An 18,104-nucleotide genomic window follows, 5' to 3' on the forward strand; every position below is an offset into this window, starting at 1 on the left:
TTTTTTTAATTTTTTGCTTAGAGAAAGAGTCTTGCTAAGTTGCTTAGGGCCTTGCTACATTGCTGAGGCTGACTTTGAAGCTGTAATCCTCCTGCCTCAGCCTCCCAGGCTGCTGGGATTACAGGTATGTGCCACCTCATCTGGTGATATTAAGGTTTTGCCATAGCCATGTATGTGTCACACCCACTGAACTTTCTTATTTAAGAGTTTACTTCCTTGTTCAAGTTGGCTATAGCACAAAGTCACTGTTAAAATCTGATGTGCAAAATGAAGCAATTACAAAACACAAAAATTAATTTCTGCTGTTGTCCCTACCTCTAGGATCTGACAATGTACACACCATGGTTTTATTTCTGCTTCCTAGGCTGGGGCCGGGGGGCGGGGGGTGGAGAAGGTGAGAGGCAGTGAAAATGAACACATTCACATCTAACTTGAATCTCTCACACAATTAGCTTCAGAGCCAAGATAGCACTGAAAGTATACAAAAGAATTGTGTTTAAAGAGATCTCAAGCATGTCCTAAGACAAAAGAAGTGACTCCTAAACAAAAAACTGAGAAAAGAGAGCCCTCTAAATCACAGCCTTGCCTTGGGTTGGATCTTCCTTCCTATGGATAATTTTTTAAGAGTTTGTTCACTGTTAGGACAGTTTAGGAAAAATAGTTACAGAATGAGTAATTAAACTTTAAATGGAGTCAGACTCCACAATCCAGTAAAAGGCTACTAGTGACTAACTATTATGGAAGAAGATGCACTTTCATATACCTATGATTCCTCCAACATCGTACCAGATGGACAACTGGTCAGCTTCAGCCTCCTTCCATCTGAAGTTGTTACTCAGATAAAAGGGCAACCAGAAGAAGAAGGAGTAATTCACCAGTTTCAGGCAGGCGTAGGCCAGTGAATACTATAAGAAAAACATACAACTATCAGCAAGGGACAAACAGCATGGCACAACATGACCACAGCTTTTAATGTAATTAAAAAACACAGCAAAATATAAGAACTTGGGATGAATGGTGCCTGACTTCAAAAATTAAACAACTTTACAAATTCCCATCTGCCCACTTATACCCAGTCTCCCTCTCTCCGTACTCCAGGTAGCTTCCAGAAAGGCCTTTGGAATAAAAAACAAAACCAAAAACATAGTATGTGGCTCTTTCTTAACGATCCCTGGCTTCTCCAAGTTCTCTGGTAGAAGCAAACCAGAGTTTGGAATCCAGAAGGCAGGGCACAGACCTCTATTTCCTTATTCAGATAAAGGTGAATGATATTCTTGCCACTGACCAGCATTAGCCACAGGCAAATAAAAATAGCAACCATCACAGCTCTTACTTTCTTAGTTATTCTACTTTCAGCAAAGTTAATATTGTGAACCACAGAGAGCATGTGACTGAGCCAAAGATCTAAGAAAAGCATCCTCATTAGAACCACTTTCACATCAGAGCTTCCAAAAGCCCTGCATTTGCACACCAGTGGCAGAGAAGAGCACCTCTGGTGGGTCGAAAGGAAGAACATGCTAGTCCTAGGCCCTGTCACTCTGTCTTGAGGGAAAGCAGTTGCGGGTGCCTTAAGATGGTGGTGGGGCTGAGACTCCTACATTCAACACATTATTACCAGGAAATCCTGTCAGTTAGCATCAAAGGAAAGGGGGGAGGAGCAGAGGGACTGACTTCAAAGGATGTCTGGCCAGTATACTCCTGGCCATGGGGCGGCCAGTTATTCCCTGGGTATCACTTGTTTTAAAAAAGCTCCCCTGGCAGGACAGCAGCCACCCCTAGAGAGCCATGTCCCAGTCACCAGAGCATGCTGTCCAGACAGCCTGCTAAAGACAAAGGCACCAAGTTAACTCGGCCTCCCTCACACCCCGACCCTCGACAGAGAACAATGGCTGGTGAGTGCAAAGAAACAGCATCAGAGTTCAATGTGCAGTCACAACAAATTTAAAGTCTGTCTCAAAAATTAAACTCTTACTAGTGGAATATTTTAGGATCTAGTTGAAAGATTATAGCTTGCCCTAAGAACAGGACTAAAGGAACTTGCATTTCCCTTATATTAAAAATCATCTTTGGCCAGGCGCGGTGGGCACGCCTATTATCCCAGCAGCTCAGGAAGCTAAGGCAGGAGGATCACAAGTTCAAGGCGAGTCTCAGCAAGTGAGGTGCTAAGAAACTCACTGAGACCCTGTCTCTAAATAAAATACACAATAGAGCTAAAGATGTGGCTCAAGGGTCGAGTGCCCCTAAGTTCAATCCCTGGTACAAAAAAAAAAAAAAAAACTTTGAGTTTAAAAATTGCAAGAAATCACACTTACATTTTAACTCCTAATTACCTATTTGTTCTAAGTGTTTTCCTATCTTGGGGTCACAGGCAGAAGAGGACTGTGAAGTCTAAAATAAGATGTCCTGTAGAACTAAATCTACCTGGGGGGGTTACACTCATGAAGCACCATTAAAAAACAAAATGACAAAAAAACAGGTGCTTGTTCACAACACAATAACCCAATGTCCTGGCCACCAGGGAAGACTGGGGTAATCTCTATCCCACTGGAGAGGGAACTAGACATGAGGGTGGGTTGAGTGACTTATCCCAGGTCTCACAGAAAGGGAGTGGGCAAGCTGGAAACATCACCTATGCCTCAGTTTCCACTCCAGCCTCAGCATCTGCACCACAAGACAGCACCGCTGCAACAAGAGGGAGCCCGTCAGGCGTTAGGGAGCTCTCCTGACTGCTGGGCTGAGGCAGTGCTGGAACGCTGCCCAAGAGACACTGTGGCATATTCTGCTCTAGACCTTCTAAAAAAGGGCAATTTTTCTCCTGGGAAGATTAGAATGTAGGCAAACAAGGCAGTCAATGAGATTAGAATGTAGGCAAACAAGGCAGTCAATGAGCCGTTCAAACCATTCTTGGTCTGTGTGTAAGTCTATATACCTCAATAAACCATAAAATACAAATTTAAAAATCTCAATTTTGAGCAGGGCGTGGTGGCACATGCCTGTAATCCCAGCAGCTCAGGAGGCTGAGACATGAAGACAGCGAGATCAAAGCCAGCCTCAGTAATGGTGAGGCGCTAAGCAACTCAGTCAGACCTGTCTCTAAATAAAATAAAAATAGGGATGGGGGGGCTGGGGATGTGGCTCAAGCGGTAGCGCACTTGTCTGGCATGCGTGTGGCCCGGGTTCAAGCCTCAGCACCACATACCAACAAAGATGTTGTGTCTGCCGAGAACTAAAAAATAAATATTAAAAATTCTCTCTCTCTCTCTCTCTCTTAAAAAAAAAAAAAAATAGGGGTGGGGATGTGGCTCAGTGGTCAAGTAGCCCTGAGTTCAATCCCTGGTACCCCCCCAAAAAAATCTCAATTTTGCTTTCTTAATCCCATGCCAGATGACTGTCTGCAAGCAGGGCTAGTAGGTCAAGTCTGGCGACGCCCATCCTGTCTATGGCCTTTTAACTCTGAAGGTCAGTGAAGATTTTATGGTTCCCTCAGAGCTGAAAATATTTACTCTCTGACTCTTCATGGAAAAGGTCTGCCAATCCTACTTCAGATATAAGATAAGCTGAGGGACACTATGCAACATATCTCTGAACATGCATTCCTAAAACCAAGCTATCAAAGAGAAGCTAAACACTCAAAAAGCTTTATCCCAGGCAGAGTAAATCTCAAGGCCACACCGCCTTACTGGCTGTGGTAAGGGATTTGAACAGTTCTTACCGGTATGACACCAGGAAGACAGCAAGCCTGGTAGAAGCTTATTGCCTTCACTTGGGCAACAGTTCTGGACTCTTGAATAGAGTAATTAGGCTCATACTCATCTTCGTTTTCAGTACCATTAATTAACGGTCTGTGGGAATCTTCTTCAAAGTTTTCTTCTGCTTCAATACCTGGGAGACCTAAAACAACAATAAAAACCACCATTTACAGAGCACCTACTGTGTGCCTGGCATGGTGCAAAGGGTTTACATATATCATCACTTACGGGATTGATATTTTTCTTATTTATTGGTGCTCAGGGGAGCACTATCACTGAGCTACATCCTCAGCCTTTTTTCTATTTTGAGACAGGGCCTCACTAAGTTGCTAAACTTAGTGAACCTCAAACTTGTGATCCTCCTGCTTCAACCTCCTGAATTCCTGGGGTTATGAGTGTGTACCATTGCACCTAGCTGATGTTATTTCCATTGCCATTGTGTAGAAGAAACAACTGCGGCCAGGGGTGGTGGCACATGCCTGTAATCCCAGCTACTCTGAAGACTGAGGTAGGCAGATCAAAAGATTGAGGCCAGCCTGGGTGACTTCATAAGACATTTCTCAAAATAAAATAAACAGGGCTGAGGATGTAGCTCAGTAGTTGAGTACTTGCCTAGCTTGGGAAAAGCTCTGGGTTTAATCCCCAAAACCACACACACACAAAAAGTACAGAAATACAATCATGCTAATTCGTAGTCAATATCTCAATGATAAAAATCATCTGGAGGCTGGGTGTGTAGCTCAGTGGCAGAGCGCTTGCCGAGGCATGAGTAAAACTCTGGGTTCCATCCCCAGAGGTACAAAAAAAAAAAAAAGTTTTTCAAATGCTAAGACTCATCTATAAAAGGTGTGCATCGCTTCATTTGAACACACAGTTATGGCATGAATGGGACAATGCCAACAAGACACAAATGCCAACTGTACTCCTTTATTTTGCTGGAAGGAATTCACAGTTCTCCTAGGGAAAAAAAGAAATTCCATTTCTGGACTCATATTTCCCTTTGCCTCTTACAATAAGACATTTTGAATAAAGACACAGCTTCTCCTCACCAATTTCTTCTGGTGACACCAGGAGTCCAAAGAAGATGACGATCCCACCAGCAAACTGCACAGACGCTGTCACCAGAAAGGCATACTGAACGAGAGGGAAGAGGTTCTTACAGGGCAATCATCACCAAGTCCTTAAAGATGAGTGTAGGGTAAAGAGGAGTGGGGCAGGAAGGAGGGGGAGACTAGGGAGGACTTCAGCACCAGGCGATCTGCCAAGTGTTCCATTTGTGACTTCTCCTTTCATCTTCCCAAGGACTCTACAGAGCTCACATAGGATCAACAGGGCCCCTTAGACACTCAGTCGCCCTATTGGATTATAAAAGCAAGACTAGCTCTCAAAATTTTTGCATCACCCAGTCTCCCATAAAAGGCACGGTATCTGCTCTCAAAGACACTACATCCAGGTGTGGGGATTAAACAGCACTTACGATAAGACAATACAATACTACAAGGTAGCATGCAGCTAAATAAATGAGAAGTCCAGCCCCAGCAAGAAACACAGGGATGGGGCCAGTGACACATGCTTATGGTCCCAGCAACGGAGACTGTCACTGGAAGATCTTAAGTTTGAGGCCAGCCTGGGCAACTTAGCAAAACCCTGTCTCAAAATAAAATAAAAAAGAAGAAAGGACTGAGGCTGTAATTCAGTGGTAGAGCACCTGGCATTCAATTCCTAGTACTTCAAAAGGAAGAAAGGAAGACAGACAGACAGAATTCAAACGGAGAAAGCAGCTAAAAAGAGGTTGAAGCAGCTGGACAACAATTTAGGAAAGAGTGGAAAGTCAAAGCAATGAATGTCCTATCTTTCCAGGCAAAGGAGAGCAAAGGTACAGGGTGGGAACAAGGTGGAAAGTCACTGCATGACCAAAGGCAAGGGCTTCTGTGAGGGGATAACAGGGAATAAAACTGACTTGGAAAGGTGACACCAAATTAAAGTAACTGCCAAGCTGGGGGTGTAACTCAGCAGTAAGCAGGAGGGAGAGGCCCTGGGTTCCATCCCCAGGACCACAAAAAATTAAGAAAGAATAAGTAAAGAAGGTTGGGGATATAGCTCAGTTGGTAGAGTGCTTGCCTTGCACGCATGAGGCCCGGGTTCAATCCCCAGCACCAGAAAAAAAAAAAAAAAAGAATTTGTAAAGTCGACAGCCAGTCTGCATTTGTTTAAGAGACTGAAGCCTGATATAGACAGATAATCTGAATTTTTCAACAAGTGAGTTACAAAATAAAAGCAATGTTCCCAGAAGTCAAGCCTGGGAACACCACAGGGGTACAGTGAAGTTTCCATCTGGACCAATCAGAACAATCCAGGAGCAAAGCTAAGCAGACTAGAATAAAGGTGCCTGTTCAGAGGATGGGCTTCTAACTAGACCAGAATTCCTGGTGAGTTGCCTTTAAAAATTTATCCACTTTCTGAGTACTATTGGTGAACAATTGTAATCCCAGCAACCTAGGAGGCTGAGGCAGGAGGATCACAATTAAGACCAGCCTTAGCAATTTAGTGAGATCCTTTCTCAAAATAAAAATTTTAAAAATGCTGGGGATGTAGCTCAGTAGGAGAGTGCCCCCAAGTTTAATCTCTAGTACTGCCAAAAAAAGTCCACTTTTTAAAAAGGCAACTTAATTTTAATTATTTTGGTTTTTGAGTAGGAAATATAGTCATATGATTCAAGGAAGAAAAAATAATAATAAAAATTCCTCTTTCCTACACTTTGCAATCCATTCATTCTTTCAATTGCCCCAACACTGTTGTCATTTAAATTTTTTTAAATTTTTACTGTTCAGAGATTGTTTCAGAAACCCACAAGCTGATACATATATACTCATTGATTCTTCCTTGTTTTTTTTTTTTTGGGGGGGGGGGTGTTTTTTCATTTATTTATTTATTTATTTTTGCAGTGCTGGGGATTAAACCCAGGGCCTTATGCATGCAAGGCAAGCTCTCTACCAACTGAGCTATATCCCAAATCCCTTCCTTGTTTTTTTTAACAAATGGCATCATGTATACTGCTTTTTGCCTTGCTACCTGAGACCTTTCCAGTGCCTGATCTCTAACAGCAGTTTCCTGACCTACTACTTCATAGCTGCCAAGTCCTCCTTTGAACAGGTTTATCAGAATTTAACTATTTCTCTATTGGCTGACTTTGTTTTCAATCTTTGGCTACTACAAAAAATGCCAAAATAGCTTTGTATATACATCTTTTTTTACATGTCTAACAACATTCACCTGAGCAATTAATTCCTGGGGTGAACTGCAAGTTGCCACTTTGACAGACATTGCCATCTCGAACCCCTCAAGAGGTTCTGTACTCTCCAGTCTCAATGCCCATCTATTCATGGCCTCAGGAACACAACTCATCAATTTTGGGGGCTACACTAATAAGCATACAGTGTAGCTTTCTTTCTCTCCCTCCATTTTTATTGGTGTAGTTGTAATTTACATTTCTCCACTAACACCTAAGCTCCACAAGGATGGAGATTTTTGCCCCTTTTGGTCAATACTATATTCTTCAGTGTCTTACAGCAAAGCAAGGAACTTAAATATTTACTAAATGAATGTATAAGAGAAAAGTTGAATATTTTTTCATACATTTTTAAGCTATTTCTACTTCCTTTCCATCATCTATCTATTCAAATCCTTTATCTTTCTTTCTGTATCATTTGGTGTTTTCCTTAAAATTTGTGAGTGTTCTTTATATAAGACAGATTAGCAACATAGGTTACAAAGATCTATTTTTATGTATCAAAGAGATTAGCCCTTTATCATATCATGGATTTCAAATACTTTTTCTCAATTAGTGCTAGTCTTTAGACTCTTTTTACGGCTCATCTGCCATGAATAATTTGTTTTCAGGGGGGAGGACAGGTTACTGGGGATTTAACCCAGGGGTACTTTATCACTGAGCTGCATCCCCAGCCCTTTTTATTTTAAGACAGGAACTTGCTAAGTTGCTTAGGGCCTCACTAAGTTACTGACCCTGGCCTTGAACTTGAGATCCTCCTGCCTCAGCCTCCTGAGCCACTGGGATTATAGGCAAATTTTGTGTTTTAATTCACTGGAAGCTTTTTCAATTTTAACAAAAGCTGTGCCCTACCCAGACACAGCTCTACATAGTCTTGAATATGCACAAGGGGAAAAAAGCTTATGTTTACACACATACACACACAGACACAAATCTGAAAAAATACCCACCTCATAACCATACTGTAGAACAGATGAAGCTAGACATGCTCCCAAAATATTGCCCACAGAAGCACAGGCACTCCAGAGACCAAAGACAACTCCTCGCCTGGGAAGGAGAACAGAAAAAAAGAGTAGACAATAAGGTCATAAGGGACTCAATATGCAGTTCAGAATAAAAATTACCATAACATGAAAAATTCACTTTATAAACTAAGCATGAATTTTAAAATGTTTTAAATACACCAAATGACAAAACATCAGGTCTCTTCTAAGATTTTATGATATTAAAGTTCAATCTGGGGCTCATCCAAAGACACTTAAAAGAATTAATAAAGAAAAACTGCAAATTGGGAGTATATCTATGTATCACTTATCTGATAAAAGACTTTTACATAGAACATAAAAAAAACCCTCAAAACTCAATGAAAACAGACAATGCACTAGAATTTTAAAGAACATGAACCTATAATCATCTCAAAATAAAGTTTAAAAAATAGGGCAAAAGACCTTTATAAGAAAAGAAATAGGGGGCTGGGGATGTGGCTCAAGCGGTAGCATGCTCGCCTGGCATGCGTGCGGCCCGGGTTCGATCCTCAGCACCACATACAAACAAAGATGTGTCCGCCGAAAACTAAAATAAATAAATAAATAAATATTTTTAAGAAAGAAAAGAAATAGATGATGCAAATAAGTATGACAAGATGTTCAACATCATTAGACATAAGGGAAATGCAAGTTAAGATCATCAGATATCACTGTCATACCTCTAAGAATGGCTAAAATCAAGAAACAAGCAACCAAATGCTGGCAAGAAGGTAAAATAGGAACTCTTTCACTCTGCTGGTGGGAATGCAAAATGGTACCACTGTGGAAGAGATTTCAAGTTTCTTAAAAGGATAAAACCCAACTACCTCATAAATTGGCCATTCTACTTCTTGGTATTTACTCAAGAAAAATAAAGGCATATATCCACACAAAGATTTGTACACAAATGTTCACTGTAGCTGCATCTGTAGTACCAAAGCCTGAAAACAACTCAAATGTCCATCAACAGCTAAAGAGAGAAACATATGTGGTATGATGAACTACTACCCAGCTATGAAAAAGAATGAACTACTGATACTTACAACGGGAATTTCTAATTGTGCTGAATTAAAGCAGATAAAAAAAGAGCACATACTAAATGATTCCATTTATATAAAATTTTGGAAATTAAAATTAAAAAGATAGAAAGCAGATCAATGGTTGCCTAGAGATGGCAGCAAAAGGATGAGCACACGAGCAGTAGGAAGGAGGAATTCTCAAGGGGCATTTCTTCATGATGATGATGGCTTACAGGCGCACACAGGCCAAAGCTCTTCAAAATGTACACTTTACACATGTGCAGCTTGTTGTGACCTCAATAGAATCAAGAGAAAAAATAAGAGATGGACCAGGTGGTGGAGTAGAAATTAGCAATTATGACAGTTCCGGAGAGAAATGACCAGCTCTGAACATAGAGAACAGCAGTAGGGCAGGTGAAAGAAAAAGAATTTAAGAGGTTTATCTTTTTAACATTCAAATTTGTACTTTATTCTATTTCATATTTTTCTAACCTCCCCAAGGCAGAGGGAATTTCACAAACAAATGAGATGACAGACACTGTATAGTGAGAAACAAAGTGTGAAAATTTGAGCTCCACCACTTCCAGCCACCACTCGTGCTCTCGTTTGTAAGAAGGCAGCTCCTCATAGGACTGGGTGCAGTAAGACACAATCCTGGTGAAAGAGCTGGACAGGAGCATTATTATTGTCTAAAATTGTTTGAAAAAACCACATTCCCTAATGATCCAGAGCAACAACAGGATTCAGCCAAAGTAACAGCTACTATTAGGACCAATGTCCTCCCTCAGCAGATCACTCAATTTCTCTGGGCCACCAACTTTTTTCATCTGGAAAACAAATGATTTGACCTAAATAATCTCTCAACTCATCTCCAGTTCTAAAATACTCCAGTTGTATAAAAATATTAAAGGCCATCAAGAGAGTCATGGAGGGAAAGTCAGAAAGTCAGGATCCAAATAACACTGGCTGACCAAAAACACGGTGTAGAAGAGTCTGGCTGACAATAACTCTGTTTTAAGCTGCCCGGTCTTTGAGGGCTTTGTGGGTTACTGTGACAGTTCACAGGAAGTCAGAGTCTAAGTAAGGCACTACTGATTCCACTCCCAGCACAACCTGTTAAAAAAAAAACGGGCTCCTCTCAAAGTTGAACTGCAACAGCTCTCTTCACCTTTTCTGTGACTGATTCACAGAATAATGAAGCGGTCAGTTTGTTCAGTCACTGGTATCAAACACTCTGTCAGCTGATTTATAAAAGCTTAAAATTCTCTCAAAATGACACTAGTTAAAACTAGTATCTTTCAAGTGACAGTATGTCAGTTGGTCTACCTTTGTTCTTTCTATCTTCTGATTAATAATAAAAAGTAACATATTATAATTTCTAAAAATCACAAATTACCTTAAAATCTTAATAGGAAAAAAAAAAAATCAGCCCACTAACTGAGAGGCTGAGGCAAGAGGATCACAAATTCAAGGCCAGACTGGACAGCTCAGCAAGACTCTGTCTCAAAATGAACAACATAAAGGCCGGGACGCAGCTCAGAGACAGAGCGCCCTTGGGTCCACTCCCCAGCACTCCCCCACCCTGCCCTGCCCCACTAAAAGACTAAGCAGGCCCTCTCATCTACTCCAAGAGAAAAACTGGAATACCCTGGGCCACGCCTTTTACATTGGGACTGTGTTAAACCAGTGACGCCAGAGTTAGAACAGAAATCACCAGCACCCGGAAACACCATCAGAACGTTCTTAAATGGTATTTATTCTAACCACAAGACGTTTTATAGATGAACTTTCAAAACATTATAGAGCATAAGTGACCAAGTTAACTCCCATTATAAAACAGGGAAAGCTGGGAAACGGAGAGGAACCACTCAGAGCATGGACTCGACACCAGTGGGCGACAATGTCTGTGGCACACACTGGTCCTCATGTACACTAGCCACACACAAGAAAAGACAGAGCCGTACACGAGTGAATAAGCAGCTGACAACACATGATAAACAGCATGTTCCAGAAGGCAACGATCCATAATGAATCAAGTCTCTGCTTATCCCAGCTTATTTCCCACCCTATGACTCTGGCATGGCTCTTCTTCCTGGGTGGCCCAGAGGATGCATTAGGAGGTACCTATCTTCCTCCTGTGGTCCATATCACACACACAGAGTCAAATGTAATCTCACAACTATGTGAAGGGTTAAGGGAAAAGTGTCCAATCTAAACCCCAAAGTTTGGCATTCTCCATTTGAATCTTGTTCCTGTCCCTGCTATGTGACTTTAGGCAAGTCACATGGATAAATTTTAGCCTCAGTTTTTTTCTCTTTATGTAAGAAAGTTAAACTCGATCACTGCATTTCAAAAAAGGACAGAGAAGGCAAAACTCAAAAGAAGATAAGAGATGGGACGTCATGTGAGACAAGGTTTTCTAAAGGAAAGATGAGTTTAAAAAAAAAAAAAAGCAGACACAGTGGTACACATCTGTATTCCCAGTGACTCAGGAGGCTGTGGAAGGAGGATCTTAAGTTAAAGGCCAGTTTCAATAAGTTAGGGAGACCCTGTCTCAAAATAAAAGAAAGCTAGGGATGTGGCTCATTGGTGCCCTGGAGTTCAATCCCCTGTACTGGGGGGGAAAGACAAAAACGAGATATACTGCTTTAGCTCACACTCAAAACTGAAGATGGCCAGCAGTGTTAGCAACGTGTCGTGCTGGCGAAGACCATCTCTGAGGTCCACACCATCTTCCATACACTTCAACATGAACTGAAATAGAAGGAAGATGTGAACAGGGGGCTCTAGTTTGGATCTGGAATGGCCCTCAAGGGCTCGTGTGTGGGAAGCTTGGTGGTACTATGGAAGGTGGTGGAAACCTCAGGAGGCATAGGTCACTGGAGGCGTGTTCTTGAAGGGTGTGTCTTGTCCCAGCACCCACCACCACCTTCCCAGCCATCATGAGGTGAACAGCTTCGCTCTACACAGAATGTTCTGCCCACACCCCCCAGTCCCAGCAACAATGGAAGCAAGTGACCATGGACTGAAACATCTGAAACCAGGAGCCATAATACACTTCCCTTCTCTGCGTTATTTTCCGGGGTTTTGGGTCATGGTGGCAGAAAGCTGACTAACAGTGTCTAAGGCATCAAGTTAATAGACTCTGATGAGACTGAATAATCCAACATTAAATCCATTTGAGTAATGGGAGAGAAAGGAAGAGTCATACCCATTTTTCCCAAACCAGTTGCCCATCACAGCGACCACACAGGGCCAGCCAGTGGACTGCAGCAGGCCATTCACAATCCACAGGCAACAATAGAGCCATCTGTTGTAGAAGTGCAGCCATTCTGTGAGAGTGCCAAAGACAAACACCTTTGAAAGAAAGAAAAAGGAACATGTGACGTCCACGTGGACACCGTGAGTATGCCCAACTGCCACCAGACTACACCGAGAATACATTTAAACAACTCGCACCCGAAAACAGTGTGGCGAACAGGGTGGCTCAGAGCTGGCACCAAGAAAGTAACCATGGGATCACCAGAAAGGCAAAGGCGTCAAATGATCAAATCAGTATCATCTTTCTAACTGGCATCTTCCACTCTTAAAAGTGAAGGCCTCATTTTTCACCTCATTTTACATCTCCCTCCACTGCTTCCTTGGGCCTGTGTGGTGGAGGGAGGGCCGTCTCCCAAGGGCTGCAGAACTGAACAAGTCCTGCGTGTATGTGTGTAGTTAAAGTCTGGGTAAAGTCCCGGGTAAAGTCCTGGGCAAGTCAAACTGTCGGGACTGCAGCTACCCAGCTCACCTGCGTATGAGAAACCTGACTTGTCATCTGCTGAGTCATTTAGTAGGTTCCATTGAGTGGCTGCTTTTTTCCAGGCATCTGGCTCAAGGGGATATTTTATTTGCAGTCAAAATCTATTTTGAGAATACTTGGCATGGGTTACAAAATAGTATGTAGAATACTGTCAAGTTCCAGTTATGAGACATTCTGGAATAAGCAGAACTATAAGGACTGAAAAACAGTCTGCAGTTGCCAGGAGCTGGGGAGAGCATGGGTAGTTTATGCTCCCCTACTTGTGGGCACTCAGAACTATATGCTAAAATGGTGAGTTTATGTATGAAACTAAATTTCAAAAAGTATTTTTAGAAGCATATGTACAGGTTTAAAAATATGTACAGGTTTAAAAGTATGTACAGGTTTAAACCGGGTACAGTGACACATACCTATAATCCCAGCAGCTCAGGAGGCTGAGGCAGGAGGATCATGAGTTCAAAACCAGCCTCAGCAATGATGAGGTGCTAAGCAACTCAGTGAGACCCTGTCTCTAAATAAAATACAAAATAGGGGGCTCATGGTAGAGCGCTTGTTGTGGCTCAGTGGTAGAGCGCTTGCCTAGCATGTGTGAGGCACTGGGTTTGATCTTCAGCACCATATAAAAATAAATAAATAAAATAAAGGTATTGTGTCCACCTACAACAACAACAAAAAAAAATAGGGCTGAGGATGTGGCTCAGTGGTCGAGTGCCCGAGTTCAATCCCCAGTACCAAAAAATATATATATACAGGTTTAAGTATGTGTGGGAGAGCAGCTTTTGAATAGATAAATAAGTTCCTAAAATTTCAAGGAAACAAGTTTTTTCCTGGACTCAAAAGGTGGTCATTGAAAACAATAATAAATTAGGGTCTAAATAAACTCCGTGGTTTCAAATCAAACCATGAACTCCTTAACAGATGCTAGTAAGCAATAAAGATGGATCTGATCTGGATGCTGCCTTTCACAGCACCTAACATGCCAGGCACGTTCCAAAGGCTGTGCACTCACACCCACCTCAGTGTAACCCAGGAGCGGGGGCACACACATCCCTTTCCAAATGAAGAAACTGAAGCCTCTTTTCAAATGAAGAGAGCATGAGCTAGGAAACTGCAGACAGGATGGAAACCGAGGCCATCCTGACCTATGAAATCTGTGGTCTTCACCCTAGTGCCACCCATTCTCAGGGTAAGCAAGACCCAAACAGAAATAACCAGGCTAAGCAGCAGAAGATTATAAGGGACTGCAAAGAAACACAGGCACAGAAGCTTAGAGGAGAGATGAATGTTACTTTCAGGAGCGGAGCCCATCAAGTCAGGCTTCTGACAGAAGGGTCATGTGGCCAAGGACTTGAAGGAGATGCTGGGGCCAACCACAGAGAGCTGAAGAGTGCCACTCAATGAGGGAAAAAGAGCAGGGACCAAAGCACCAAGGTAGAAAAAAGCAGGACAGGTCCAGGGCTTGGAAAGTAGCTTAGTGTGGTTACAGCAAAAGGTGAAGCAGAGTGACAAACAGGATTGGACCGGAGCTGGGACCAATCAACTAACACATGCTGTTATGAAACTTCTAATGAGGGTCAAGGAAGGACCTCATCAGAATCCCACGTTAAAAAGATCTACCTAAGAGACAGGCATGCAAGGGATCAGGACACTGAAGAATAAACTCACTGTTCTACCCTACCTCGAGAAGTAGGGCGTCACTTGGAGTCTAAATCTGACCAAAATAAAATGATTATTACTATAATCATAAAATCTTTCCAGCTTACCACTAATGCAGAGGAGCACATGCCAAAAGAGAGAACCCATCGTAAATTCAGCCGATCCCCAACGATGCCACTGATGAAAAGACCCTAAAAACAAAGCATTTCATTTTATAGTCCTAAATAGTAACACAGTCTAAAAGAGGTAACATGCATTGCAAGGCAAAGGAGGCAAACGAAACTCGGGGATTTAAATCAAACCTAATTCACATGCCTAGACTAGCTGGCTTTGGGCATCACAATGTTTCAGGAAATAACACTACACTGCAGATCTTAGACACCACGACCTCCTTATTCAGGGAGACCATGTTATTCTTGATTCCCTAACAGACACAAACGAGTGAGAATTCTGATAAAACAAACACTCCAGTAATTCACCTTCTAGAGATATTAATCCTTCAACACCACTCAGCTTTCCCACGGTTTCCCTTAGCATTTACTCTCCGACATGTCCCCACACACCCTGCAGTTTTGGCCACATCCTCCTAAGAAAGGGGACAGAAGCCTGCAGGGCTCACTGGCTTCCTGTTTAATCTGCCCCTGGGCTTCACAGCATCACAAGGCAGGGAGGGGAGGGAGGCAGATATGACAATTAGGTGAAGAGAGGTATGATCTCCTCCCACTGTGTGGCAGAATTAAAATGCTGAGATAAGGCCAAGAAAAGAGACTGAAGACCAGGGCTACACACGTTAGGTTTCCTCCATAAATACATACAAATAAATTTCTTGACCTCATTATCATCCAAATTAAACATTTCTAATAAGGTGACTATCTAAATAAGAGAAAATTTAGATGACAAACATCATAATAAATGCTTCTCCCCTTAATATAGCCAGGTCTTCGCTTCCTCAAAAGAGGGCACACCACCACTAAAGCAGATGTGATGATCTGCAGTGGCCTCTTAACAATCTGTACTCTATGTGAAAGAGGGGATGAGGAAAATCTCTCAATTCTCTTTCAGATAAGAGAATCAATCTTCTCTGTGTTGTTCCAGAAAGCAAAATGCCTGGAAGTTACAGAAGGAAATGCAGCTCAAAAAAAAAACGAGTCAGTCACGTGCCCATAATCCCAGCAACTCCAGAGGCTGAGACAGGAGGATCAAAAAGTTTAAGGCCAGCCCTGGCAACTTAGTGAGACTGTCTCAAACTAAAATATTAAAAAGGCTGGGGATGTAGCTCAGTGTTAGGGCACCCCTATATTTAATCCTTAGTAACAAAAAAGAAAACTGATCATTAAGACTTGGAGTACGGCCAGGCATAGTGGCGCACACCTGTAATCCCAGCAACTCAGGAAGCTGAAGCAGGATTATTACAAATTCAAGACCAGACTCAGCAGCTTAGCAAGGCCCTAAGCAATTTAGTGAGACCCTGTAAAATAAAAAGGGCTAGGCTTGGGCTGGGAATATAGCTCAGCTGGTAGAGTGCTCATCTCACATGTACAAGGCCATGGGTTCAATCCCCAGCAACACAAAATAAATAAATAAATAAAAGTCTGAGCTTGTGGCTCAGTGGTTAAGTGCACTTAGGTTCAACCTCTGGCCCAGAAAAAAAGAGTTGTAGTGTGGCTCAGTGGAGAAGGTAGTAGAGGTCTGCCTTGCATGCATAAGGCACTGGATTGGATCCCCAGCATCACAAAAAAACCTACAGAATTCTAAAACTTACCACAGCATAGGAGAACAGAAAAATAGTATCCAGCGTTCCAAGGAAAAGAGTAGCCTCCTCTGTATTGGGAAATAAATGGTTGCTGCTCCAGATCTACAGGAACACAAGAACAAATCACATCCCGCCAGGATCTGCTGGTGCTCATAGCTCTCAACACCCTATAACCACCTACACCCATCCCAACCCCATCCCCATATCCACTAAAACCAGCAGTTACCTATGGATAAGAAAATATATGCAAAAAGGGTAAGTTTACGTGTGAAAAACTGCACACTTGCAAAGGACAAAGACCAGCTAAAGAGCTGCTAAAGACCAGCTCTTAATTCAAAATGCATTTAGAAAGGTTTTTTTATCTATTTATTTTATACACTCAAATGCTAACAACTAAACCTATTAAGAAAGCTGGACACTAAGTATAGCTGGGTGCCACAGCACTCTGCTGCAACCTCATCTACTCAGGATATTGAGGACCTCAAGTCTGAGGTCAGCCTGGGCAACTCAGCAAGACCCTGTCTCAAAATACAAAACAAAAAGCCCAGGGATGTAGTTCAGTAGCAGAGCATCCCTGGATTCAATCCCCAGTACTGGGGGAAAAAAATTTTTAAAAAGTAAAATTCTGATTATCTTTTTATTTGTCAAAATTAATTATACAGCCAGGCTTCCGCCTATAATCCCAGCAGCTCGTGAGGCTGAGACAAGAGGATACTCAAAGCCAACCTCATCAATTTAGCGAGGCCTTAGGCAATTCAGTGAGATCCTGTCTCTATAAACAAAATACAAAAAAGGGTTAGGGTTGTGGCTCAGGGGGTAAGTGCCCCCTGGGTTCAATCCCCAGTACCAAAGCAAAAAAATAAAAAATAACTATCTAATATATTAGAAATTATACATCCAATATATTATATATCTAAAATACTAGAAATGAGGCGAGTGCTGTATCACTGAGCCCTAGCCCCAGCCCCTATACTTTTTTACCTATTACATGTAAAGTGTAAAGAAAGGAACTGGGGGCTGGGGATGTGGCTCAAGCGGTAGCGCGCTCGCCTGGCTTGCGTGCGGCCCAGGTTCGATCCTCAGCACCACATACCAACAAAGATGTTGTGTCCGCCGAGAACTAAAAAATAAATATTAAAAATTCTCTCTCTCTCTCTCTCTCTCCTCTCTCACTCTCTCTGAAAAAAAAAAAAAAAAAAAAGAAAGGAACTGGAAGTGCACATAGCTCCTCATGAGGGAAGGTGAATAGGCTTGGTCAGAACTTCACATTTCTACATCCAACCAAGCCATACTGCATTCCCTGCAATTCTGAAAATCAGGATGGTAATATCTATTTTAACAGTAGTCAAAAGTAAATAAATTCCCAGCAACTCGGAAGGTTGAGGCAGGAGGATCGTGAGCTCAAAGCCAGCCTTAGCAAAATCAAGCAACTCAGTGAGACAGTGTCTCTAAATAAAATACAAAAAAAATAGGGCTGGGGATGTGGCTCAGTGGTCAAGTGCCCCCGAGTTCAATCCCCAGTACCAAAACCAAAAAGAGTAAATAATTGGGCTGGGGTTGTGGCTCAGTGGTAGAGCACTTGCCTAGCATGTGCAAGACACTGGCTTCGATCCTCAGCACCACATAAAAATAAATAAATAAAAATAAAGGTGTCATGTCCATCTACAACTGGAAAAAAAAAAGAGTAAATAATTAAGTGACCAAGAAAGGATTACAATTTTTTAAACAGATTGAATTGGTATAGTGTATTCTTGTTTTTTTGTATTTGTTATAGTGTATTCTTATTTTTTTCATATAGCTTTGGGATTTTG

The 18,104-nt window shown here is 42.1% G+C and overlaps 1 protein-coding gene across 5 annotated transcripts in view; it reads right to left on the reverse strand.

Moving 5' to 3' along the window:
• The window catches only part of Slc37a3 (solute carrier family 37 member 3), a 50,032-nt gene that overhangs the window by 16,226 nt on the left and 15,702 nt on the right, over nucleotides 1-18,104 (reverse strand). For all 5 annotated transcript variants that reach the window (XM_078040639.1, XM_078040641.1, XM_078040638.1 and 2 more), the window contains 7 exons: nucleotides 16,303-16,395; nucleotides 14,648-14,731; nucleotides 12,294-12,439; nucleotides 7,989-8,085; nucleotides 4,799-4,883; nucleotides 3,713-3,891; nucleotides 764-905 (listed from right to left, as the gene is read on the reverse strand). In XM_078040639.1, the coding sequence (XP_077896765.1) occupies nucleotides 764-905; nucleotides 3,713-3,891; nucleotides 4,799-4,883; nucleotides 7,989-8,085; nucleotides 12,294-12,439; nucleotides 14,648-14,731; nucleotides 16,303-16,395 (826 nt within the window). The remainder of the gene's footprint in view (nucleotides 1-763; nucleotides 906-3,712; nucleotides 3,892-4,798; nucleotides 4,884-7,988; nucleotides 8,086-12,293; nucleotides 12,440-14,647; nucleotides 14,732-16,302; nucleotides 16,396-18,104) is intronic.

The sequence above is a fragment of the Ictidomys tridecemlineatus genome, chromosome 2 (assembly GCF_052094955.1).
Source record: "Ictidomys tridecemlineatus isolate mIctTri1 chromosome 2, mIctTri1.hap1, whole genome shotgun sequence".
Lineage (NCBI taxonomy): Eukaryota > Metazoa > Chordata > Mammalia > Rodentia > Sciuridae > Ictidomys > Ictidomys tridecemlineatus.